This window comes from Dinoponera quadriceps, unplaced genomic scaffold (genome assembly GCF_001313825.1).
Source record: "Dinoponera quadriceps isolate SergipeBrazil2010 unplaced genomic scaffold, ASM131382v1 scaffold2167, whole genome shotgun sequence".
In the NCBI taxonomy this organism is placed as follows: Eukaryota; Metazoa; Arthropoda; class Insecta; order Hymenoptera; family Formicidae; genus Dinoponera; species Dinoponera quadriceps.
Window position 1 is genome coordinate 2,055,639 of NW_014556702.1, and position 26,625 is coordinate 2,082,263.

General features: G+C 44.5%; 2 protein-coding genes across 4 annotated transcripts in view; one reads left to right on the forward strand and one right to left on the reverse strand.

Moving 5' to 3' along the window:
• Positions 1 to 26,625, reverse strand: part of LOC106748000 (alkaline phosphatase-like) — a 206,526-nt gene that overhangs the window by 55,935 nt on the left and 123,966 nt on the right. Inside the window, exons 1-4 of one of the 2 annotated variants that reach the window (XM_014626128.1) lie at positions 20,501 to 20,639; positions 10,538 to 10,712; positions 3,110 to 3,288; positions 1,046 to 1,253 (exon numbers count right to left, since the gene is read on the reverse strand). In XM_014626128.1, coding sequence (XP_014481614.1) covers positions 1,046 to 1,253; positions 3,110 to 3,288; positions 10,538 to 10,703 — 553 coding nt within the window. In that variant the 5' untranslated portion in view covers positions 10,704 to 10,712; positions 20,501 to 20,639. Of the gene's footprint in view, positions 1 to 1,045; positions 1,254 to 3,109; positions 3,289 to 10,537; positions 10,713 to 20,500; positions 20,640 to 26,625 lie in introns of those variants that run through there. The other variant, XM_014626127.1, reaches the window with a different exon arrangement.
• LOC106748001 (caspase-1-like) overlaps positions 10,655 to 26,625 on the forward strand; it is a 46,732-nt gene continuing 30,761 nt past the window's right edge. Inside the window, exons 1-3 of one of the 2 annotated variants that reach the window (XM_014626130.1) lie at positions 10,655 to 10,723; positions 15,649 to 15,845; positions 21,890 to 22,137. In XM_014626130.1, the coding sequence (XP_014481616.1) occupies positions 10,673 to 10,723; positions 15,649 to 15,845; positions 21,890 to 22,137 (496 nt within the window). In that variant the 5' untranslated portion in view covers positions 10,655 to 10,672. Of the gene's footprint in view, positions 10,724 to 12,050; positions 12,179 to 15,648; positions 15,846 to 21,889; positions 22,138 to 26,625 lie in introns of those variants that run through there. The other variant, XM_014626129.1, reaches the window with a different exon arrangement.

The window sequence follows — 26,625 nt, forward strand, 5'->3', positions numbered from 1 at the left end:
TAGCTAGGGAGAGAGAGAGAGAGAGATAGATAGTTAGAGGAATCAACAGTGGCGATCGATAGACACGATGTAATCTCATATTCCGAACGCTGAATGTCTAATAATTAATACGCTGATTACGGGACTAACAGCGGCGCGCAATTAATACGACAGAACGACCAATCGCATTACGCATAAATCTAGAACGCGAACGGGCGTTGAATTAAATTCTTGTAAACCATTGTAATGCATCCCCCCGCGCGCATCTGACTGCAAATTTAAATGGACGGGCGTGCGTCTTTTATACGTGAATTAAGCCGTTATTCAGAAATCGCATTTAAATAATCATGGCTGGTTGTTTTAATATTAAAATAATCATCGAGCGATATCACGGCCTTTTCTCTATCAGGTTTCGACGCAATTTTTTTAAATTGCGCGGCAAAAGGGCAATGAAAGCGACGAAATTTGGAAAAGCGACGAACGTCACGAGCGCTCGACTCGTAAACATATGACAAATTCGACGTTTTTGCAATTCAATTTGCGTCGAAATTTTCAGATAGAATAGAACGGTACAAAGTACCATTCTAGAACGTAAATCCGCGCAGATATAATTTCGAGTCTCCACGCAGTCCATTCAAATCACTCTATTCCCGCAATATGGGAATATGTTCTCGTGATGAAAATTTAACAAAATCGAGTCTCGTGGAATATGATCAGATTGGTCATCTATGTATGACGGATTAGAGTAACAAAGGGAGGAGAGCGCCATCCATTCTGTGTATGGATTAAAGTACACACGGTAATATCGCGTAATTAACCGGTGAGTCGTAAGTCTGTGTACACGGAATACGTCAACGGTACACGATATCAGCGTGATTGGCTAATCACGCATATGTAACTTTGTTAGACTGTCCTGAATAGGGATTTCAGTATGTTTACAAGACGAGGAGTCAAGAGGGATCACGGAAACACGTCGATAACCCCGCACGATCTCGACGGTGCACCGCTATTATGCATTAATTTACAAGATACAGCGAGAGATGTTATAATATTCGAGATTACTTACCTAAGAGGCGGTTCACCTTCCGCGGATCCACGTTCTCGAATTGCTCCTTGTTCGCAACGTATCTCGCGGGTATGCTCCGCAGACGATAGTTCCTGGACCACTCCTCGATCAGATTTCGGCCGTCTAGTCGTCTGCCCTCCTTGTCCGGCTCTTCAGGGTCCAGAGTCACCTTCGGCACGAAGTGACGCCTGCCGCCGCCGAGCACCACCTGTACCGACCGCAAGTCTCTGCATTTCAAGTGCGAACGTCGAGTATCGTTATCTATGTAACGGTGCTTCTCGCCGGCAGATTGGCGAGAAACGCAACTTCTCATCTTCGGCAACTTGTCTCGACTTTTAATTACGGCGACAGGAAGCCCCCTTGAATTCTATCGCGAGAGTGAGAGCAAAAATTCCGCTACTCCACGATATCTCTCGCGGCGCGATGTTTATTTCTCAAAAAAGTTCGCGTTTCCCTTCTCGTCTGATAAAATCCGACAAAATGTAATTTACAGTATTACATCACGTCCCTCTGTGACGCACTAGAACGATTATTTCCTAACGTATCGATTATCGGACATATTCCCACGTTTTTGCGGAAACGTAAAACACGTTAACGATCCGCATTTTTGTTTCGTCTGATTCTCCGCGTGATCAATACCATTCGTAATTTGAGAAAAGGAGAGAGAGAGAGAGAGAGAGAGAGAGAGAAAGATCGATACGCAATTAAGCCAAGGTACCGCCGTACTTGACGAATTCTCATGCACACTGCGAACAGATTTGGCCCCGACCGTTGGATCGGAAAATTTGAATTTATCAGAGAGGCCGCACTCATCGACCTCTGATTCCGCCTATCCATGACGTTCTGACGAGGCGCGCGGGATCGACTTTAATGAGAAAGAAAGTTTCGTTCGAACTTTCCGAGGGAGCGCCACGCGCCAATAAAATCGCCCGCGGATAGTTCTTGCTTCGGGCCGGGGCGAGAAAATTCCTCTTTCTTTTTTCTCCCCGGGAAACAAGTCGTCCCGGTGATGTAACGGTCGCTAATTAACTCGCGTCCTCGGTCTCTCCACATCTTGCGCTGTTTCGTCTCTCCTTCGCGCGCAATAAGAATCCCCAGAGAAGTCCTGTGGCGGATAGATCGATTCGGACGCTTCTCTCGCGATGAATAACAGCTCGGTTTCGCCGCTCACACGCCAAGCTGCGATAGTTCATCCTCCCTTCGTTTTGATGGTTCGATCGGGACGAAACGGGCGCTGCAGGACAAGCGTCGCGCGATAAAAGGCGCGAATAGGCTGCGACGTGTATGTTTTATGTCTATCGATATAAGATAGAAGGGCGCAATAAAACGCGATAAAGGAGACGAACGAGCCCCGATACAGGTTTTACGTCCACTCGTATGCAGGGGAGAGTCATAACTGCAAAAACCTATACGTCACCCGGCGCGCAGGGCTTCGTATCGGACAGGCTTTACCATCCGCCGCGATCGTCGCACCTCTCAACTTTCCGCGCTGCGAACGTGCTGCCCGGCGAGATGTCTAAACGTTTTATTTTCGAACTTTATTAGAGAAGGAGACGCGGGAGAACGAACGAGCGAGATTTCCCTGCATCTGCTTCCGAACGAGAATCTGCGTCCGTTCGTAAATAACTGTCACTCGACGCCGCTCGGACGATTCATCAAGCGAAGTTTTATCACGCGCGCAGCTTATACGAGTAAAAGGTTTCCGCGCGGCGAGAGTGACGCCAACCGAGCGCGGCGTCGTTCAAAGTATCGCGGTTATTAATTATTAACGCGGGAAAAGTAGTATTAGGACGTAATAGAACGATTATAAAAAACCCGCAACTCGTGTCCCGGCGCGATGATTTACGACGGCGCGGATGGTAAATCAAAATGAAACATCGTCCCGAATTCTCCCCTTCTCTCTCTCTCTCTCTCTGTTTCGCTCGCTCTCACTCTCTTCTCGCCTCTCCAAATATCGAGGCGTCTTGAAACTGTACTTGAAATATAGTTATCGACCATGCGTAAAGTACAAGAAGCACCATATATTTCCGCGGCGTGCGAACGCGCGGGGATATTATTACGTACATTGATGTTACGGCCGGGCTCGTCCTCGAGCAGCTGACGCGCGATGTCTTTGCAAGAGGTACGTGCAGCAGGTGGTACCTTGCCGTCGTCCTCCCAGTAACGGCTAGCTGCATGCGCATAAAGAGCCGCCGGTGTCGCGTGTGTAACTCTGGTGGTTGTAACTAGTCCCGTCGATTTGCCTGCGAGTGGAAAAATAGAATTATTGTCTCCTCGCGAGAGAGGAGAATCCCCCTCTTCCCCTTTCGCTCTTCATCCCCTCCGGCTCTCTTTCTCTCTCTTTCTCGTACCTACTCCTTCTGTCCCTCCTCCTCCTTCTCTCTCTCTCTCTCTCTCTCGCTCCCTCTTTCTCATTCTCTTTGTTCTCCACTGGCAAAGTTCCTGGCGTGTACGTGCTTTCGTAAATCACCCCTTCGGATCCTCGCGGTCGTTCGTATCCGCGTCCGACTTTATCGCGTTTAAGCGGGCAAGCGTGCACTGCCACTGATGTAGACCCGGAAGACAAATTCCCCGGGTAGCGACCCCCGAGCGAATCAGCACGATTTATACTTCATTGAGGGCAAAGTGGATTTTGGAATGTCGAAGTGAGCCGAAATGAGCTTTCTCTCTCTCCCCTCTCTTTCTCTTTTCCTCTTTCTCTAGCCTAGAGCCGAGCGCGTATGGGGTTTATTACCGACGAAGTCAGCCGATGTATTATTCAAGAGGGATTCCGGGACGATTGTATTGTACTTAACGCGCCGCCCGATCGTCGCGGATTACGGTAAGTTACTCGGTCTCGGAGAAAAATTCCGTATGGAGTCTTTCGAAATTCCGCGCGAGTACTGCTTCCCGAAGAGTGCACAATATTTTAACGCGTCATATACACAAATACTCTCTTAGGGTCATAGCATAGAAAAAAACGTAAACAGTAGAAATAATTTTTCAATCACAGTCGACTATTATTCGACTGTAAGGAGAGATTTAATTCTGTATGGAAATAATCTAGTTGCATTAACCAGAAAGTGAATAACCATGCGTTTTGGTTAAAAGAAACAGAATTTCTGATTCTTATGACCCATGTGGTTCTTGTAACTAGGAATTCTGATTACTTCAACCAAAATGCGACTCGTCTCACAACCAGACGTTTTTGTAGTATACAGACCGAATTTTAATGTGACTTTCAACGACCTATTTTGACGCTAAAACAGCGAGAAAGAAAATTTAGATAAGATAGATAATTATTCTATTTAGAGAAGATATCGTCAGGGCTAAAGTACGGATTATGTCATATTATTAGAATTGAAATATGTGATTTATTTTCCCATCTACTGTGTAATAGAATTGAAAGTTTGATACAGGGCGAAAATTTCGATTCGGGAGCTCTTCTCAAAGATAATTAAATGTAAATTGCGTCTTATCCGATAAAGTAATCTATTCTCGGGGTAATAGAGTAATTATCTTCGATAATTCTCCACACATTCTGCAAAAGACCCTTCGATTTAATTACTTCAAACACATATTTGAATTGGCGAGGCAATTTACGCGCAGTGAATAGAGATTCGCTCATGCAATGTTTGGGCAGCAAGCATAGTCGAAGAATCGGAGAGCAGGTGCAGCGTCCGACTCGTGAGATCGCATTTTGATTGCACGAGCGTTCGCAATAATCTTGGCAGCCGACTCGGGGGATTTCACTTAGCGCGAACGGGCTAAGGAATTAAGTTGGCACGCAGGGCTTGTGCAACGTGTACGCTTCAGCGGGGATCAGTAATTACGGAAGTGGCTCTAGCATGGGCGATTCGATGCTAATCGACCCGAGTGTGTCGATGCGTAGTCCTTCATTAGAGAACCACCGCGAGGGCCACCTTTGATCTAGATATCTCGACTGAGAATTATCAATGCGCGGTCGCGTTTATTAATTCGCGACGTTACTTCACTATTTCCGAGGGGAATTATTATTAATGTCGCGTGCGAAGCGATTCGTAAGATGTCAAACGACACGTCGATATAATAACGGGAGTTCAGCGTCTATTAATCAATAAAGCGTGCGTCTGTGAAACAATATAAAAATAATGATACAGAACGCATGCCCCCATGTTGCTCGCGCGACCGACCCGCTCAATTTCCCTCCGGTCATTGGATTTTTCGAAAGAGCCGTGAGCCGGTTTCTCGCCATAACGAAACTCGGATAGAAAGTGTAATTACGAAAATATTTAAGTTGCCGAGAAGTTGTTTAATTATAATCACATCTTGTATTGAAAGTTAGAGTATTTCGGCAAGATAAGCTTCTGGTAATAGTGTAAAGATACTACCGAACTTTGTTCTCTCCCCCGTTAACTTCAAGTGACTTTGCTTTAACAGGAATTTAATTTGAGGCTTACCTGCCAAGAGGTATACGAAGTTTCAAATTAAAAAGTTATGCAAACAGATGGTCCTCTGGTCAAATGTTCGCCGAGCGAGGGTCGAGCTTGAATTAGCCGAGGAATAATGAGGCTCGAATAGGCAACGTGGCGACGTTTTCAACGCTGAGAAAGGGACAAAAAGTCGCGAAAAAATCTGGCCGATCCGATCGATCGCTCGCTCATAAATCCGAAAGGGATCGAAGCGTCCTGCATCGAGATCAAGTTCCCGGGTCAAAGGTTCGCGAACGTGGATATTCCTGCGGGATCATCCCGCAGATCTTCTCGCGGTCGTTCCCAATTCGTTCCCGCCTTTCCCACGAGCGAGACGTCCGATTTCGTACGTAGCGCACGACCCGCGATTTAAGATAATAATTCAAGGAGTTCCGGTAGGACGGGGTGAGGACTGGCGGAATCTCGATTCGCCCCTCGAGATGCGAAATGGACCGTACCTAAGTCGCGCGCGCTCCAAGGTGCTCCGCGTAGCCGCGTAACTTACCCCTTTCGTGCGCGAGCAAAGTTGGCTTAACGTGCGAACTCCTTAGCGAAATCGCGCAATTGACATTCCGAATCTCCAATCTGGCGGAGACGCCCGGATTTAACGGGATACCGATTCAGCGCGGGATATCGCGAGATACGTCAATTGCGAACGAATGATATTCAGTTCGGAATGATCGACACTTCGCCGAGCGCTCTATCGTATCAGTAATTAGGAAGAAATATTCGTACGACTGTAAATTGGAGCGTGTACGTCTAATCGACACACACATTGCGAAATGAATACGTGAAATAAGATATATGTGAAAGAGGAAAGTGATGAGAAAATATATAAATGTGCGTGAATCAAGGATTTTTTATGTCGAATCGAAACTCACTTATTACTTTCGAATCCGAATCGAATGAAATCGTTGCAACAAAACCAGGTGAGAATCTAAATAGGAAATCTATATAGGATCCCATGGTTGTCCCTGGGTATTTACGCTAAAAATCTATGTCCTAGGTAACGAATATCATATTGACTCCTATATGAATTTTGCGTAAATTTCTCCGTGCATATTTAATATTTTGTATGGATTCACACAAGTTCCATTGAATTTCCAGTTTAGGGATTCGGAGTCGAATCGACTCAGATCGGATTCGATTGGATTGGAATTCGAATAGTTCGCACATCTCTAAAAAAAAAGAAGGAGAAGAGAAGAAAGAGAGCTTATTGCAAAGATACGTTTCCATTCAACGCTTTTTCACACACTCTCACCTATCAGATCGATCATCCTGACACCTTTTCGTTCCTTTAACGTTCACTCTACGATTTCGCGGTCACCCCATCGATTATTTCACAAACACAACCAGCAACTCCCGAAATGATAGATAACCCAAGAGAGATCGGCATCGCTCGCTCCGCTATTATCTCTATTATACCGCCATCATTTTTCCACCCTCATCCATTTTTAATTTCCTCCTGCCACCCCGTTCATTTGACGTCGATTTTTCCAGTAACGCCTTCGTGCGTCACCTCGCGGCAGCGCGCTAAAGAATTTGACAAACCACCGGCCAGAGAGACCAAGCGAGAGAGAGAGCGAGAGCCGAAAAGCTGCGACTGCGGGACGACGCGACCGCGCGGAAAGCCGACGGTGTCAACGGCAAACGGCGTGCGATTAATCAGCTGGCCCATTCATCTTAATGATCGGGCCAAAGCAAGCTCGTCCTTTCATGCTCGCGTCGTATACGCGCGGTGTGCATACACACAACATCGACACGCCGCGCCTCGCTGCGCGTCCGAGTGTCGCACGTGTCAGCAACGTGTTCGTACACCGGGAGCCCACCACGCCGGCGGTCTTGGCAACGTGTCAACTGCTCAAAAACACAATGCCTCTGTTTGTCACTGTGGGTGCAGCCGGCCGATGTGCGCCTGTCGTCGTGCTTCGCGACGTTGTTGCGTAATGTCTCGCGCCAAGGAAGAAGCCCCGGTTAACTGCTCGGCTCCGCAATCGCCCAGCACGATGCGGAGGAGGAGGGGAAGGGGCTAATTTCGCCTGCAAGTTAGCAAAAAGATGTCGTGGCCGTGCTCCCGATGACACGATTTATGCGTCGCAGTTATCACCGGTAAGGTCGAGTCGACGGAGACGCGATACGAGAAGCGACTACTTAGAATATCTACTTAGAATGTATATTCAGAGCTCGGCGGTGTCTACTTACAAGAGAGAGAGAGGGTGAAGCCGCCAGGATGACGATTACTTGTTACATAACTAACGAGGTACGCGCCGTTGGAATATATAATGCCGCGCGTACGTAGCGTGCGGTATTTCTATAGTGTTTATTATTTATTCAACGCGCGAAATTCACGAACATCTGCGCTCCACCTCGCGCGGAGGCAAGAAATTACGTTACAACCAGATTACACCGGCGCGCCGCGCTCGTTCGCGCCGCTTTTTGCGCTGACCCGGCATTGCAAACAAACCGTAAGCAATTACTAATGACTCAGGGAGCGCCCCCGGGAGCACCGACGTTAATTCGCCAGCACACCCACTCGTAAACTTACAATTTCGCGGTAAAAGCAATTATAAACGGTATCGCCGATAATTACTTCTGCAGCAGACACCCGATAGAGACCTCCCTGAGCTGTGCGCGCGCGCGCGCGCGTATACACAACGACGGTTCTGATTCAGCTTTATGGCGTCGTTTTAGCGATAGCGTAATAAAACGCCATTATGGCTGTACCATTCGCGCAATTTATCCATGTTGCGGTGCACGGATAACAATGTTTGACGACAGAGCGACGGCGGCGGCAAAGGCATCGTCACCGTGAACGCGGTGCCTTCCTCTAATAGCATTTTCTACTTCCGCCGACGGGGCTCTTTTCAACGCCGCCTTTGACGAGCGACGCTCGCCCACGGCCGGTCTCTTTACGCCGCGATGCGCGTCGCGAGTGTCCCGATGCTGTTCTCAAATTGTTCCTGCCTTCCATCGGCAAATACACGCGCGCAAATTGCCACGTCGGGTGGTCGGTCGAATTCTGCGACTCGATTCCCAGCGTACCCGGTTTACGTGGGTTAACGGGGATGAAACGTGGGGAGGGGGGAGGAATTGAAGGGCACCGTGCATGTCTCATTCTGATCTCCCTATCCATCGTGGGAACTATATTAATTAGCGCGCGACACGTGTGCGCGTTAAATGAATACGCGCGGGCTTTATCATCCCCCGAAACGCGCTGCTGAACTGCGAAAGTACGACACTCGGGATATATCCGCACCTACCGTGAATGCGCACTCTCCGTGAGGCGAGTTAATAAACAGCACATGAAATCTTCCATTAGGCGATTCGCTCTAGCACCGTGCAATTAGCGCGAGCCGTAAATTAGATATCGGCTTACGGTCAAACGCCGCGCCAAGAATACAAGGCACCCGCACCGTCCGGCGGGCCGAGCGCGCACGCGCGAATTCAATTTATACCTGGGCATTTAATCGTGCAGCCTCGTGTTTGGGCGGTTTAATCGTTTTAACGCCCCGTCCTCGGCCAAATTGGATGTATGCGCGGATTAATTACGTTTGCTCATAATGACGGGATCGCGGGACCGTAAATGTCGCGCCGTGAAATTCGGTAGAAAGTAACGACCCGATTAGGAAGATTAATCTGTACACCAGCTGCGCATACCGGACCGGAAGACCCATCGTCCCTCCTTTTGTCCGCGAGGAATCAGCCCGATATGGACCGCTTTCGCGCGTTCAGATGTGAAGGTTGTTCGTTTCTGACTAATGCGCCCGAACGCAACGCGTAAGGATGTTGTGATACCATGTGTCGATACTAATATTGAAACGGGTAGCCGATCAAGAGTATCGATATCATTAGTGATACCAGTGGCAGAACAAAAATATCGATACCAATATTGACATCGAAACTGAAAACAATTTGAAATGGCAGAAAATATAAAAATCCAGGGAAATGTTCGTCTTGCAAGCTACTTTTGCACAAGGGGTTTCATATGTCCACGCATAACAATTTTATCACGGTATAAAGATGTTTCTATCTTCTGCATTAGATTTTCTATGGTTGGTGATGTAAAAGTTTTGAAAAGAAACGTAGTAAGGAGAAAGAATATACAGAGAAGACACACCATGAAACGTGAAATTAAATAGCGTAATTTGTAACCATAGATGTATACGGTTACCCATTTGGTTTGCATTCGTGACACATTTGGTGAAAATGTGCAAATTTTGACGTAGTTTCGTGTTAAGGGAGGACGGGATAAAAAATACTCAAATTTCGCGTAAAATAAGTGTTGAATGGCCCCAAAGTATATTACTAGTGGAGTGTTTACGAAATCTATGGTTTACAAAACCTGCAACTCGTGCAATAACGCATTTAACAATGTGTTAAAAATATTATTCGCGAGATAAAAGATCGGTTCGAAGCGGTGGGTCGTTACTGTACAGCACTTTACCATATGTTGAGAGCTTGGAAAATAAGTTTTGAAAACGCTTGGTTCTAATACAGTTTGAACACTTTTTTTTCGATGCAATTTGGAACATAGCCAACCTATGGTCCCATGAGAGAACTTAATTTCTGGGAATTTTTCGAAAACAAGCTCTCTCATTCGGGACCATCGGCTGTGTTCCGAACCGCATCGGTAAAAAAAGTATTCAAACCGTATTGAAACTGTGTATACGTTGCACGTTGTCGAAGAATTTTATCCTCCCATTAAGATTGAAATTGTTACCCATGTGCCCAATATTCAACGACCAGCTCTCACCGATCCGTGTTTCCCACCGGTGGAGCCGAGACGCTACTATTCAAATTCGCGTTATCGATTCCGAATTCAGCGAGAAATCCGAGATGTGTGTAATAGACGCGGGCTGTCCGCTTCAAATTCGTCGAGGAATTCGCGAGCAGCACGATCTTAGACGTCTACACCTTCGATTCGTAATTCACCGTGAGGAATCTGCGACGCGCGAAATCCTGGACTCGTTGAAATAACAGCGACGCTGTCAAATGTCGCGTAAACAGCTACTTACAGTCCCGTGTACTTTACGTGCCATGTATCCCCTGCTCACAGACTCACCTTGATCCTGGGCCCAATTAATAAGCGAAGGGACGCGCGCCTTGAAACTGGAGTAACACTCCTCGAAGCGCCCGGACGAATCCAGCCCAACAGTCTCGTAATTGGCTTTAACTCCGCAGAGCAGTGCCGTCGCGCATGCCGACGATTCGCCAACTTGGGCGTCCATGTTGTATGTCTGGAAACAAGGTAACAGCGACTAATTGCGTATTTTCGCGTAATCGAATCACAACAATTCGATATAAATCCTCGGACTCGGGAGCGCGATTTTTGCTTTTGCGGAGAATCGAAAAATGTGCTTTTCCCTCTCGTATATTCACGTACGTCTCTCTTCCCCCGGTTCTTTTCGCAATAATTCGGCATTAATGAGAGAGCTCTCGACGCCCGATAATAATAATAATAATAATAATAATAATAATAATAATAATAATAATATACTGAGAAAAAAGTGGTAAAATATCAACGAAAATTTGCTTAAATAGACCAAACGTTTAGTACACTGAACAAATTATGTATTTGCTGTAATGAATTACCAATTATTTTAATGTTGCGCCAACGCGTAATTTATTCAATGAACACAACATTTTCGTGAACGAGAGTGACTATCGGTTTTGTCAATCCAACCGCTTGTTTTTTCTCAGTGCAATAATAATAATTATTCTTTTTCGAACAACATACACATTATGTGTTTGACAAACTTCACGCAGATTACAAGTATGCGTATCATTCACAAAAAGGTTACATTTTTTCTTTGATGAGTTTCGGAAAGTCGCTCGTGTCCGATATGAAAATTTATCTTTTAGTAATTCTCAGGCGACATATTTTCCTATTGGATACTAAATGCGTTGCGAAACTCATCGAGAAAAGTGTTATGTGACTTTATGTGACTAACCATACATCCGCTGGACAGCCAAAATGCGCAGCATCAGCTTTACAGCTGTTATTAATGCTTTATCTCTCCCTTTAATGTAAATAAATGAAATAAAACGAAATAAAATGAAACAATAATAATGCAGAATAATATTATCAATGAGACATAATAAATACGAAATGCGAAATAACATACGCGGAGAAAAAAGCTGTTGAATATAGAATTTTCAACGGCACGCGTAATTGGAGTAAATTTTCTGGATTCAATAACCATATCATTGAAACTAATACTTTAATTATTGAAACAATATATAATGTAACAGTTTTATGTTAATTATTTAATGCAATAGATGCTGCCATTGCATTAAAAAGATTTATACCAATTACGCTGCTATTGGAATTACTCTGTTGATTCGACAGCATTTTTCTCCATAAATAGCATAAATAGTATTAATAATCAGTCTCGGTTATCGCTGGCGCGTTCATGTTATTCACGGCATATTGCGATCTCGTCGCTTATACGGCGGGTTAATACGAACACGGTCACGTGAATAAGATAGCGGTTGCCTTACACGCATACGTGACGTACGGCGCGACGTCGGTAGCATCGAGGAAGGAATAATAAGTCGCGAGGTAAAGAGAAATTCCGACGTGAGTGGACATCAGCTCCTCCCCCGCGTGTCATGACTGGCGATTCTCTCGTAACAGGATGGAACGATGTGTGGGGCGAAGAGTGTCAGCCGTAGGAGCCGCCGGCCGCTTTCAGCATTCTGGGTAAGCACTGCAACCAGCAAATGGACATTTCCGCCCATTGGCTCACTTCGCGGACCTGCACCGAGCTTTGATGAAAGCGGCGGCTGTACCCTATTACCCATTTGCCGGCTATTCGCGGATGGAAATTGCGCGAGCACGCCGTTCCTCAAACTTTGCGGGAATTAATAAAAACGACCATTTCGCGACGCGCGAGGGAAGACAAGGCGATCTCGTGTCGAGTGACGTTCATCCGCGAATGTTCCTGTCGATAAATTAAACGTGACGGTATTTTCACGAATAATAACGCTGGGGTGACTCTCTCGTTGATGATCTTGAAAAGAAATAGTAATTGCTCCTTCCTAATTGTGTGAACTGTTCCGATGTAATTGCGACTTTCACGCTAATTTCTAATATTACAGCATGCTTTCAGTTCTCTCTTCTGTTCCCATTACACTTCTAAGTTTTGAAAATGTTTCTTCTTATATTGTTGTTAAACACTATAATTTACTTCCTTCATTTGTATGCGCCTTCGAAACTTTTACCGTTTTGCAACAGTCAGACACATTCTTCGGCTTTCGAGAAATTAATCAGGTTTCCTTGCTTTGTAGTTGGGCTTAATATCAGCTATTAGCTGTTAATTATCCCCGCCGACTGAGTAAGGGAATCTAGGAACACTTCGCCTCACCTTTCGATTTCGTTGAATATCTCAAAAAATGAAAGAAATGTCTAAACGTTCTTATGCTATATCATAGATATTTTAATAATGTATTTAACCACATTGATCAAGTTAAGAAAAAATAATAATTTTTAGAGATTTTCATTTTAGCAAAACAAACGAAATTATATTTTAGTAAAACAAACAAAATGTGCCAAGTACCCCCTATTCTGGGAGACTCGATCCAGAGATGGGGGAGGTTTGATTCGGAGGATCGTGTAACCTTCTATATTTTAATCGATGTAATAAAAGATATTGAATAATCATAATTAATCTTTATTAAAGGTTTTTATACAATTAAATTTTCGCTCAAGCGAGAATTCTCCTGTTTTCTCCCGTCGTCTGTTACGAATCGATTACGCCTGTCAGGATAATCGCTTCCGATTTAAACGCGCGTAAGTGGCAGCTGGAACATACTCGAGCGCATAAATCCCCGCGGCATTATTCGAAGGCGGCGCGCCGTTGCGTAAAATATCGCTGACATCCGATAGTCTTCTTATTGTTCAACAAGCATGTTCATTTATATATATATATACACACATACACACATACATCTCTCGCCACCCCGGCCACTCTTCTTCGCACAAACAGCCGGTTGATTCGCCTAAGTGTGTGTTGTCATGCTCGGATCCCTACATTTCAGTATGCCGAGTCTCGTTTTACAACACCGGCCGGGAAGGGCCCGATTTCCTTCTCCGAGCAAGAACACCCATAAAGCACACTCGTCATTATCATACTGAACGCCATGCATCGCCAATTCAAATACCGTTATGGATTAACTGCGGGAACCGCACGACACGGTCGATCGGCAAGTGGCGGTAAAGTAGAACGCCCGAATTCCCGAAATGCGCGGCCGGTCCGGCTCTCGCATGGCCGAGGGAATCGTGCGCGCCGGACAAACACGTCGTGAAACGCCGATATTCTCACGGCATGGAACTAGAGGGCAACGGGGCAAACGGCTGCTTGTTGATATTTGACGACAGAATTGAAAACTCGAGAACATACTCGGCCAAGCAAGAAAAGGGAAAGAAAAGAGGTAGCTGGCAACGCGCGGATATTCTTCTCTTCGAAAAAGTTCATTGTCAAGCTTTTCCATCCGGAAATCTATCATGTACACGGTTATCGTGCTGTAGTGTGACGATTGGTATTATCGATAATAACAGAAAAATAAGGAGATAGGGGAAATCGTTGCGATAAAGGTAAAATTGTGTCACGTCGTGTTGTGAATATGTATTTGATTATATTACTTTTTTTTTTATTTAATTGCTGTTTTAGAGTTAGAAGATTTAACCAATTTATCTTGGGATGGACAGGATTTAAGTTTTGTATTGTATGATATATGTGTGCGTGAGTGAAAATGAGAGAAGAAAGAGGAGAAGCGAGTAATTATTAATAATTGAAATTCACTTACTCCTATGTTGGACCTTTTATCAAATAAACTTTGATACGGTGTGAATTAAATTTACTTTATAAAATATTTTAATTCAGATTATATATATAAAAAAACACAATAGGACTATTAAATTTGATTATTAAAGCTTTTAACTTTTGCTTCTGACCTGACTGCGTCAGTTAAAGACTGTGGATCAGAAAGATCTTAAGATGTTTGGCTAAGTAGACGATTGTAATACTAGTTTGCTGAGTTATGTTTAGTTATCGATTTACAGGAATGTCTTTTATTAACAAACCATTTATTTAAAAAATGATAGACTATTACTATTTACAATTAAAGATAAATACAAAATTCTTGTGTGAAAGTATAAATTATTCTCTGAGAATTGAATTTGTGAATAGATTTGTATGATATTGTTTTTATATAAATTCTGAGCTTATAGATTTTTAAGTGAACTTCAAATCAGAATAAGATTCTGAACTTTACATTTTTACCCAACTGAACTTACGGATATGACCTTTACTGATTTACCAAGCTTATGACCCATATTCTGGACTCACTTTTATCAATAAAATACATTTAAAGCATTTTTATCGATAAGAGTAAGTTCAAAATATGGACTAATGACTGCTGCACGCTTTTTATAGGCAGATGGTGAGACCCTCACACAAGCTTTCACCGCCTATTATCTATATTTAGGATAAAAAAGACATCTCTCATGGCATCAAAATCAATAATTATCGAGTGAAATGATATGAAAGTAATGTTTTATCGTGCGACACGAGCTTATTCCGTTTATCTAATCGATTGTTGGAGAGAAGTAAACGTAATAACTTGCAGTTGATGCAAGTCGCGTAATATTCACGAGGAAGAGACTTTTGTCTCACGAACACATTACTAAGACGCGATATCGCGCTCGATTTTACGTAACAGATATCACGTAATAAATCTACATTCCCGAATCGACCGTTGTAAGTAGCAAAATCTGCTCCTTTTCCCTGTCTATCCGCAAACCCGTCATTTCCGCGTTCCCGTGCATCGGACACGCTAAACGCAAACGTCTCACCGGCCGGCGTTGGCCCATCACCGTAGCAACCGCTGCAGCAATTTCCATCTCGAATACGCATTACCGTTCGCTATACACGCGACCGGAGCATTCCAGTCGAGATGCGTTGTCCCAAAAAGCGCTTAATATCAGTCCCGAATCCGAACTCTCGGCGCGATGTGCGGCGCGATATTGAGCCAGCTAACAGTATTCAATAAGCACGGAGATGTTGTAGATTACAGGTATTATCGTCGACGCTTTTATCTGGTGTCTCCTCACGGACGCGAGCACACGTCGATAAGATAAATTCCCAGTGCGAAGCGTGCGTGTCTTTTCAGCGAACGAGCAGTCGGGCGAGAGGAGAGAGCGTCAGCGATCGGGAAAACGGTGGACGGACGATCGTTAGGAAATATCCAACCAGAAGGGACATGCAGGCGGACCACGAGTGCACTCCGGAGCCGAAACAGCGGAGCGTTCCGCTGTCGGACCAGCCGCAACGGAGCGTGCCGGACGGATGGCCATTCAGTCGAGCAAAGTAAGCACCACTTTGTCACGTCGTGGCCGATATAAAACTTCGATACAGAGGTGTGCGCCCGCCGGTAATCCACGTACTGACACACTAGACTCCTCTTAGCTTCGCCCTCGCACGCTTCCTCTTCTTCGCCTTCTCGTCGCGCCCCGAGTCGAAATTTCAGTCCCACATTAGGTCTATCCATGTACGGTTCTAGAATTGCAGTGCCGGCCCAGTGTCGGTAACTGGTTCCCGACTCTCGGTCCAATGTTACGTGTCGGTGCGATACTGGTCACCGACATCAGCCCAACGTTGCGTTGCGGGCAAGAATTGACCGTGCCTGAGCCGATGTCGCGCCGCGACGTATCGGATAATCGGATGGAAATCTTAAATTTCTACACCAGGTCTTTAAAGGGGAGTAAACGGAAATAAGTTTCTATTTGCGGCGTCAAAGGAGCACAATAAATGTTAGAAATAGAAATTTCCTTTAATAAATGTTAGAAATAGAAATTTCCTTAAATAAAAACCCTTTAATGTTAGAAATAGAAATTTAAGCCTCCGGAGTCTAAATTTTAGTTCCACATTAAGTCTTCTAGTGGAGAAAACGGTAATAACTTTTCCTTTGTAGCATCAAAAAAATACAATAGAAGACCTGATAAGAACTTAATATAGAATCAAATAGGCTTAATGTAGAACTAAAATCTCGACCCGGGTTCTCGCTTTCTCGCTTTTTCTTCTCGTTTGGCTCCCCCCCCCCCCCCNATGTGATTCTTTTTTAATTTTTCGCGAAACCCTGGTGAGAAAAAGTGCCGTCTCGCTTCGATTTCGCGTCCGTTTAAATATCGCCGGGCACGCGTTAGCCTCGCGCGTAACGTATCGCGATGTGCGGCAGCTGCTATTTATTTTTCCAAGCCTGCACTATTACGTCGTGTTTTTCGAGTGAAAATATTTTTCTCTCGGGAGACAGTTGCAGGGAGCTCGCAGTCGGCTCAATGTCTCTCTCATTCGGTGTCGCGTCCCGGTATCTTGAATTGATCACCTGCAGCAATAGACGTTACTGTCGCTAATCGCGATTACCACGTGAAATCGAGTTTATCGCGTCCGCGAGGAAGGCCGTGATCGAAGACGCATTACGGAACATCGTTATCTATTTAGACCGACTGCATGTTCTGTGTCTTTTCTTTCTCTCTCTCTCTCTCTCTTTCTTTTTTTATTCTTTTCCTATCGAGAATCTCGTACACACATGGGAACGATTCCGCTCTGTTCTAATCTGGTTATTCTCACAGCCGTGCATAACGCATGGCCGGTGTAATTGTCGGATACCGGAGCGAACACGGGTCTGTACGGCGGAGGGTGCAGGAGGGGGAGGAGGAAGGGGTCCGGTGGAGTGGATTTATATTCATAATACCGTCGGAGTTGGACGGCCGTTAGGCGCAAAATGTTTTAGAGCCCGAAGTAAACGCCGCTGGAGTCCGTAGTAATGCCGGTAACTCACTTCTCCCACGACGAACATTTGTCTCGTAATGGCCACTGGCTCACCGCGTTTATGACTAGTTTGTAAACGCCCCACGTTGGTTTTGTCACATCCGACCTGTACTCTCACCCTTCGACCCCGTCATCCTTCTCCCCCGCCGGTCTGGTCGGTCCCTCTCGCCGTCGTCCACGTGTTTTGAGTGTCCACGGTGACCACGTGTGTGTGTGTGTGTGTGTACATGCGCGTATGCGTCATTTCCATATATTCATCAGCGCATCCATCCGCGAGCGTAGCTCACAATGACCCTCTGTGTGCTTGCTCTTCAGCTTCGTGCTTCAGCTTTTTCCCCGTCTTAAAGTTTTAATCGCCTCGCAGCCGCTCGCCGCGCGCTCGAGTTTTCTATTTTTAATGATGAGACTTTTAACAAGATTAATCCTAACGAGCACAAGTAGAATTACAACGCAGCGACGTCCAGTCCGTCGGATTACAATCGGGCGAAAAATAGATCAATAAGAAGCAAAGTAATAAAATATTCATTTAACGTTCACGAATCGGGGAAACAAGACCGATATCGATTCGAAATCGGGGGTTGAGTGCATTAAGCGCGTTTCTTGGAATTAAAGATACAAAGAGGCGCGACACCGGAAGATAATAATTGATGAAGGCGAACGTTCGCTAAGCCGGCACTCCGACGATAATGAGATAAAGGCGCCTCGACAAAGCGCGGAAACGTACGCAACACGTAGGGGGACAGGACGCACGCCGCAGTGGCGAGATATCAATGACGCATATTTGGGGCAGAAGCGCTGCACGTATGCACACGGACGCGTATTCATAGTTACACGTGTGTCACTTGTCGCGGACAAAACGTCGCGGATATATGTTGCTTTGTCAGTCCGGCGTGCGGCCTGACTAATGGCATACGGCGCACGAGCTGTCTAGCAATTGTCAGTACGCTCGGGAAGTAAATGATATCTCGTCGCGGGATAGGTTCAACCGCGAGACCAACTTTTCTCCCAAATGGATAAAAACCGAGCAGCGAACCCGTGATGTAACGATCGTCACTTTTAAGGGGAAATAGCAGGCCGGACGACCAAAAAAGTACCTCTCTTTTGGGAATTTATTACGAAGAAACTAATAAAGATATTGAAATCGGGCTTTTTTTATTTTATTTTGTGTACTTTTTAGTATTAGTGAAAAAATATCACATGCAGATTTGGTTATAAACATGGGAACTATTTCTGGTTCATGTATAAGCTCGTCTTTCTTCTCAGTCGAAGTATCTACTGCTGCTGACTTCTCAGACTTCTACGTAGATTTCTCCCCTCGCATAATTTTCCAAGCAAATTCTTCCGATGCGTTCTGCGTCCTCGATCTAGTAATAATCTTGCGCGATGCGGCCTGTATTCACTCTCGGTAATTGTGACATTTGTAGGTAACTCTTGCTACCTTCATTGAAAAATAAAACCCGCAACAAATGTAGTTATTTCTATGATTTTAGCGCCGTTATGAAATACTTTTGAAGCGACACACCATATAATATTATGCAGCCCTTTTATTATTGTTTTGAAAGAAGCCTCTAACGCATCGTTCTAATAAACCATCGTTGCTTAAATCCGTATAAATTGGTTTAATTGCACTACCAACTGTGTAATGAAGGGCAGGCTGGTGTTTATATTGGTCTAAGGTGTTTACAGCATTCGTACGCTGCCAATCACAACATGAGTCCGCGCTTTGCGGATAATACTAATGCTGTGGTTGTTCGTCCGTAAATATAATTGTCGCTGTAAATTTGTCTTTACCTCCTAGGCCTTTGTGATTCTTTCTACAGTCACGGGATCTTTTTCCCATTCGTTTCTGAATATATTATCGAAACAAATACGCCATGCTAATGGTATAATCGCTTCAGTATTTGCGTCAACAGTACAACAGTTTCGAAAAAGTTTATTGAATTAATCATATATCTAGTTACTTCAACTAAATAATTACTTATTTCAATTATATATAAAGTTCGTAACGAGCGGAAAGAACCTCAGCGACTGCCTCGTTCGTAGTAAACTTTACTCGCGTCTGGATATATATACCGGCGACTCGGAGGCGTCCAGCAAGTTGGAAAAATTGATAATAAATGAAAATATAGATTCGTGTTGCACTCCAGGTCATACATTCGCGGCACTTTTTCTTTTAAATTAATGTTAATAGAGAGATTTTAACAATCTTCATCTATCCATAGGCGAAAAATAACATTATTATTTTATTGCAGCAACCATATCTAATTAAACGATATCCGTAGTGTTTTCTCTGCGAAATCATATTACTTCCTATTCATTTCAATCATAGTTCCCGTAATTATATTGTGATGTTGAATTCTTAATTTCTCAAAACATTATTTCAATTTAAAATGTTTTTAATCCAACATTGTATCTTATTAAATCAAAGACGGTGTATTGTTTTTTCAATTGTTATTGAAATCAATGACGAATATGATTGAATCAACTGCGGATATTTGCGGCACTCCGTGATATCGAGGTTTCACTGTATCAACGACATTTTTTGTTGTCTCAACTAATTTTTTCTCGTATGCAGATTAATTATGCATTTAACGATATCGTGGCGCTCCTTGGAAATGGCGTAACGCAATATCGAACAAAATATTGACCGTCGTGAACAGCAAAATGAGATAAAATTTAATAAGATTACATAACGGTAAATCGCGATGACAGATCGATTCGCAGCGTTCTTTTGAACGCGCGTCTTTCACGGAACATTTCTTTGATAAAACCTACAGTAATAACATAATCTCGTTATCGTTACGGCAGAAGGAGGCGAAGGAAATAACCTAGGCGGTTCTCTCTCAGGTGAGAGAGGGTGTGTCGTTCAGGGAGTTCCCCGGATTTAAATCTATCACGTCCTTTGGTTACGATCGTTCACTTAGTCGGCAATTAGAAAAGCAGTCCGAACGCGCGCCGAGAACGGGTAGAACCGAGACGATCGATTCTCATTTCGTGTCTACGTGCAATTGGATGTACAATTAAAATAAGAAATAATAACAAGAGCTTTCATCCGATCTTGATGTCTCTGCAAATTGATCTAATTTGCTTCGCGTGCTGCGCGCTTCGTACGTCCGCGACCTGCCTCACTTTCGATCTGCCGGAATTAAATCTACACACACACACCCACAAAATTATAGATGTTATTTAGTTACCGTTTCAATTTAAAGCGCAGTTCTTGACGACGTTTATCCACGATATCAGAGCGTTCGAAAGAACACGCGTTCAGCCACGTGAGGCTTAGCGTCCGGACTTAATAACCCATTCAGTGCAACGGTAGTGCAGGCGGCCCCGCTTCCGTATCCTCGTGCACTCCCCCTTGTACAATACCGGAGATTTACTTTCGACCGGCGTAGTCGGCCTATCCGGAACAGTCGTAATCGCGGCAACTCTCGCAAAAGTTGGATCGCGCGTACGTGCGATGCGAACGACGGTAAAGCGGGGAGGGCCAGTTCCCGCGCGATAAAACGCCGTGGAATCGCGGCGGCGGCGGAAGTTCTCGATTGCAATCCGAGTTGAAATTAAATTGACCGCGATATGATCCCGGTCCGATTCCGGGGTCCTTCGGCTAAACAGGATATCCGTCTGCGTAAGCGCACGTGAGCGGAAAGTACGAAACAGACCGGCGTACTTTGCGCGAAAAGAGAAGGATCCGCCGTTCGCCTTTAAAAGAAAAATGTTCCGATATTCTTTCCCCTCCCCTCCTCCCCCTAAACTAGCTGCAAAAAGGCAAAACGTTTCAGATATGCTTTTCTCTCTTCCTCCCCTTCACTATCTCCCCCCCCCCCACTCTACCCTTCTCTTTTTTCCTAATTGTCTGTCTTTCTTTTTCTTCGTCCTCTCTTTGTTTTTCCGTGCGTCCTTCGCGCCATCCATTTACTCAGAACTGTCCTCGAGTCAGGATTTTGCAGCTATCTACCGGCTAATTACGCCAACAGTGCCGGGACGTTGCGCTAAATGCTACTGACATTTATTTCGTCCGCAATGTCGCGTACTCATCCCTGTTTGTGTGCACCGGTTGATGCGCGCGTACTTCCGCGAGGTCGACTTCTTTCGTACAAAGGCACCGGACAATTATAAAGAACAACGGAAGTTCTTAGCTTCCGTATTTCCGCGAGCGGACTCACACAACAAGAGAGCTCCCGCGGTAATTAGTCCACCGAGAAAGAACAGCTGCCCCTACGGTCGGTTATTTTTCCGTCTTTCAGTAGAATAAAAATCGTAAAGCAATCGTTGCTCCTTTCGCTCACAGATTCCTCCGTCTACGTCACGTAGATATTTTCTTTTTGACGAACGACGCCGAGAGTTTCCATTTGCAGCGGAACGGTCAACGAAGATCAATAAATTGAACGTGGATATCGGTGTAAAGACATGTTTCTTTTCGCACGAAATAAAGGCGCTCGATCAACATCAATCTCGTTCGCTCATCTTGAAAGATTACCAAGCCCCCGATGCATATTACATCGCACGAATGCTTTCCTTAGATATTTTCAAGTAACGTCGATCTGATTACGTCGTCCTAACGTTTCGATGTTCCCGTGCAGGCACCTGTACGAAGGCCAGAAACCTGTCGAAATCCGCCTCGACCCGCACGCCGAAGAATACAACATGAATCACAAGAGGAGAGGAGTGGCGCTCGTGTTAAACCACATTCACTTCGAGAGCATGAGCACCCGCAAGGGCTCCGATAGGGACGCCGAGAATCTCCACGCATCGTTAAGCAATCTCGGATTCGACGTTCGTATCTTCGTTGATCCGACGATCAAGACTATAACCACGGTTCTGCACGAAAGTGAGTATCTCTCGCGCGTAACACGGCCGGCCCGAAATCGTCGCGACAGAGCAAACAGACGAACGGAACGCGATCCCCGTCTCGCTCTCTTAATAATGAAGATCTTCTGTTAACGTTTGAAAAAGTAACGGTAAATGCGAAAAGAGAGGATGTCATTATTTCCGTCCATTTGCGATATTGCAGAATGACGTAACTGTCGTTAGCAGTGCGCATCGCCGTTCCTTATTTTTCTACTAAGACTGCGCAGCCCCGTCTCTCTTTATTCTTCTATCTTTTTCTGTCTTCCTCTCGTCATACAAGATGTAAAAGGACGATAGAATTTTCTCAAGAGAGAGATGAAGGGGGAATCAGACGAAACGCAGAGAGCGTCTCGGAACCTTCGACCTTAATTTCGTCTTAATTTTAATTATAGACTGCTTTAAGGATTTAGAGACTATTATTCTCCGCTGCCTTGGATTATATTACCGCGCGTAATTAACTCGTGTCCGATATTACAGAGATCCAATTACGAATCGAGAATCAAAATTCCGTGAAATTCCGTGAGAAGACGGTCGATATTCGCGGTTCGATTCACGAGGCAGATATAATATAATATACGACACTCCAGCTTCCGGTCGCTTAACCTGACAAACGACTGGAAAGCGCCGTGGAAATGCAAAGGATGCCTGGACCGAGGGATGCACTGATAATTGCCGACAAATTCTTTGTAGAGGTCCTTTCGAGCTTGCCCCCGACAGTTAACGCGAAACCGGATAATGATGCGCGCCGATGAAGGGAGACCGGCGAGAAGTTATACAAACATTTTACGCGACGGAGCGAGCTCATTAAACGTCTATTCGTCGCAGTGAACCGAGTTCCTCAACAAATAACTAACAAAGCAATCTCGCGAATACGGCTGCGGCAGGTGCCGCGGAAAGTGAGGCGGAAAGTCCGATGATTACGGAACTTGGCGCGGGATAAGAAAAGTTTTCGGCTCTTCTTCGCTTAGACACGTCGCGACACGATGCATTCCATCAGGCCTAGAGCGTCGTACTTATTTATCGCCCCGGCTTATCACCGTTACACCGCCGTGTCCGTACTTAAGCACCATACGTACGTCGCGAAAAAATTACCTCACGACAGCGAGCCAACGAGTGGTTCGACTGATAAGCATGATTGAGCATAATTGAATGCATTCTGGATAAGACGAAATAAAATGTTATGTTATAAATGGTCCGATAGAAGCCAAAACGTTGATATTGGTCTGCGATTATATGAATTTTTTCTTTTATAATAGAATATTGTGTAAGACGAACGTATGCGATTTTTTCCGCCGCCGAATTTCTTCGTCTGGTCTCACTTCTGCTTCTGGCTGAGACGATATTTCTCACGAAATCACTTTTAATCGTGATAGTTAAAAGGAGGGTAGAGTTTGTGTGTAAAAATTCATGGGAAAAGAAATCGATAAGGCAGAGGCGAAGAGGCCCGAGTTGAAATTTTAAATTCTACAAGTTAAGTGTTCAAGTAGAGGAAGCGGAAATAAGTTCTCATTTGTAGAACTAAAGGCGCACTTAATGTAGAACTAAATTAGACTTAAAGTAGGACTAAAATTTCGATCGAAGACCGAAAATTCCCGAGTCGAAATTTTGATGCTATTCTGATGCTTTTAAGGATAGCTTGCGTCTACTTAGACAGCCTATGGATTAATGAAAATTCACTTTGACGATACTGACACTTTTTAACTTCTCTCTTGAACTTCTAATTATATAGATTAAATTTTAATGCTACCTTCAACAACATATTTTGACGCTAAAACAGCATAAACGGAAATTTAAAATATCATCAGGGTCAAAGTAGGTGTTATATTATTAGAATTAAAATTGAACCTATTTTTTATCTTAGTTTCTTGTAGAGTAGTATATTATAGTAGATCTAATATATTGTAGAATTAATATTAACATAGAGTCGAAATTTCGACTCGGATATACTCGCTTTAAATCTAGCTAGCCACATTTATTTTTGAGTCTTTAATTCGCCATACTTCGGTCCGTAAGACACGACTTTGTCGCTTTTATGTCAAGTCGCATTCAACTTTGTCATTTTCATTCCAATTGATATTTTTAAGCTTGTAATGTGGGACTTGGGAATACTGGATCAGAATGTGGCTAGCTTGAATTATAACTTTGTAATTTCAAAAAGCAATTTACCCAACTACGCATTAATGTCGTTCGGCCCATTTTCAATTGGCTCACTTACCATATAATGGATACCGAGCGAGTCGTATAACAAGAAGAAATAAAAAAGTATAGATCCTACCAAGATTGGTACTATTAATTTCAACTTGTGTCGTACAAAGTTATGCGAGCGACGATATAAAACGAGCATATCGACCAATCGGGTCGGTATGAAAAAAATGAAAGGGGAGAGAAAGAGAGAGAGCGAGAGAGAGAGGGAGAGAGGATCGTAAATTGGGCACATAAAAATTCAGAGAATCATCCCTCGCTATTTCCGTGGAATACAATTAAAAGCATACTCTCCGTCACTTTCTACCGCGGCAAAACAAGGGTAACGACGCGGCGGAGGGCGGCGGGAAAATCGGATTCCTTTTCGCCGCCGTCGCCGGACCACACGTATTCGATTACCGAATCGAAGGTATCGGGGAGTATCGGTAGAGCGTCCATTTACTTTGAAAAGCTGCGGCCGGCGTGTGTTATAACTACGCTGTCACATAAATAAACCAACCGGGCCCGTGTTTTGCTCGACTACCTGCCGCTACTCTCAATGCTTTAATTTTGTCTGGCAGCGTTCCACGTAAGCCGAGGAGCGCCGGGGCCTCGCTCTCATTCCGCGAGTTTCATGAACGCGAATCGACTGCCGAACGCGCACCAAACTTTTCAATCGACGCGGCCAGCGCGCGTTGTTCCACCGCCCTCTCCTCACCCCTCTCTTTCTCCTTTTTTAATCAGCTAACAACGCGAGAGGTACAACGCTGCGCCGGCACTGTTTTTCCTCTTTCGTGTACCAACGACTCTTGCTACCCGTCTGAGCTACCACGATAAATGTACCGTACCGATAACGTACGAGAGTCCGTACGCACGCACGCGCGCACGTACGAGGAAGATGATAATTATTTATTAAATTGGGAGTTCTTTCGAGGATATACGCCGGTCCACTTCCAAACCAATTCCGGATTTCACGTGCCGTCACGTCACGAAAATATACGAGATTCGGTGAGATTTGAAAAATAGAAGACGCGATTTTCTTCCGAAAGTTATCTATTTGTGAATATTCTGCTGTGCCACACTGTTACATAAAATCACGGAGAAACGTAATTTACGTAAAATATTTAAAACGTAAATTAAAGTTTCGTGCCTCCGGGAAGGGAGGTTGTGTCGGTTTTTCCGCGAAGGAAGCACATATCTTTCAAACTCCATTTAACAAAAGCTATAAAAACAATTAATGGTCACAAACCGGGCACTAAACTTGGCCACGTAAAAAACGCTGATTTACACCGCCTGCTGCACGGTGTATTGACCTCGCTTAACAAATGTTCCGTGTGCGAAAGATGTTAAATTAAAAAAACAAACTTAAATTAGCGAATGAAAGTGTCCTTTTTCAATAGGGGTCGGAAATTTTCGTTCATAAGGAACGAAGTACCCGCATATTTTCCAAACACCGCTCGACTTTATGGCGCATAAACTCACTGTGTACCGTAATGTTTGATAAATATTGGAACTCCGCGAAGCAACTTGGATTAAAAACACCGTTTCTCAGAGAAAATTCGTTAAATCTCTCTCGGGAAGCGTACGAATAACCGTCGACCAACAATCATCCAATTAATTTCGCGAATATAACCAATCGTTGTTGACATATATATTGAGAAACCCATTTAGTTAACTTAAACAAAATTCTTGTTCAAACATGGGCAAACAAATGTCTTGGTTGTTTAACCAAAAATTAGTTCTCTGAGACGAGAATGAAAAAAAAAATTTGGTTCGGAGTACCTAATATTGATTCTCACAACCAAAACATTTATTTGTCGATATTCAAACAAAACTTTTGTTTGTGCCAATTAAATGGGTTTTTCGGTATACATTAACCCTGAGGGTAACATTTGCGATCTTAACGCTGAAATAACACCGTATAGATCTCTCAGCTCCCGTAGATATAGCGTCAAAACGTGGAAGAGGGAGTGAGCAAAAACGCGTAGGCCTAACATGTCACTGTCAGTGTTACCTGCAAATCTCACCTACCTGCACCGGATCTGCGATGTGCTTAAAAACCACTTCGTGCAATTTCTCGATCGCATCGCGCGCGGCATCGAGCGCCCGCGGTTTGCACAGCAAGTTTGATCAAGTTGAAAATAAAGCCGGACCGACGCGCGCCCAGACAATCAACGAAATCGGCGAGCGCGACACGGCGCTCGCAGGTCATTTCCCTATTTGTTTTTTCCGCAACTTTTTCAACCGTTCTCTCCGCGTTCGCTCTGTGTGTGTATGTGTGTACGTG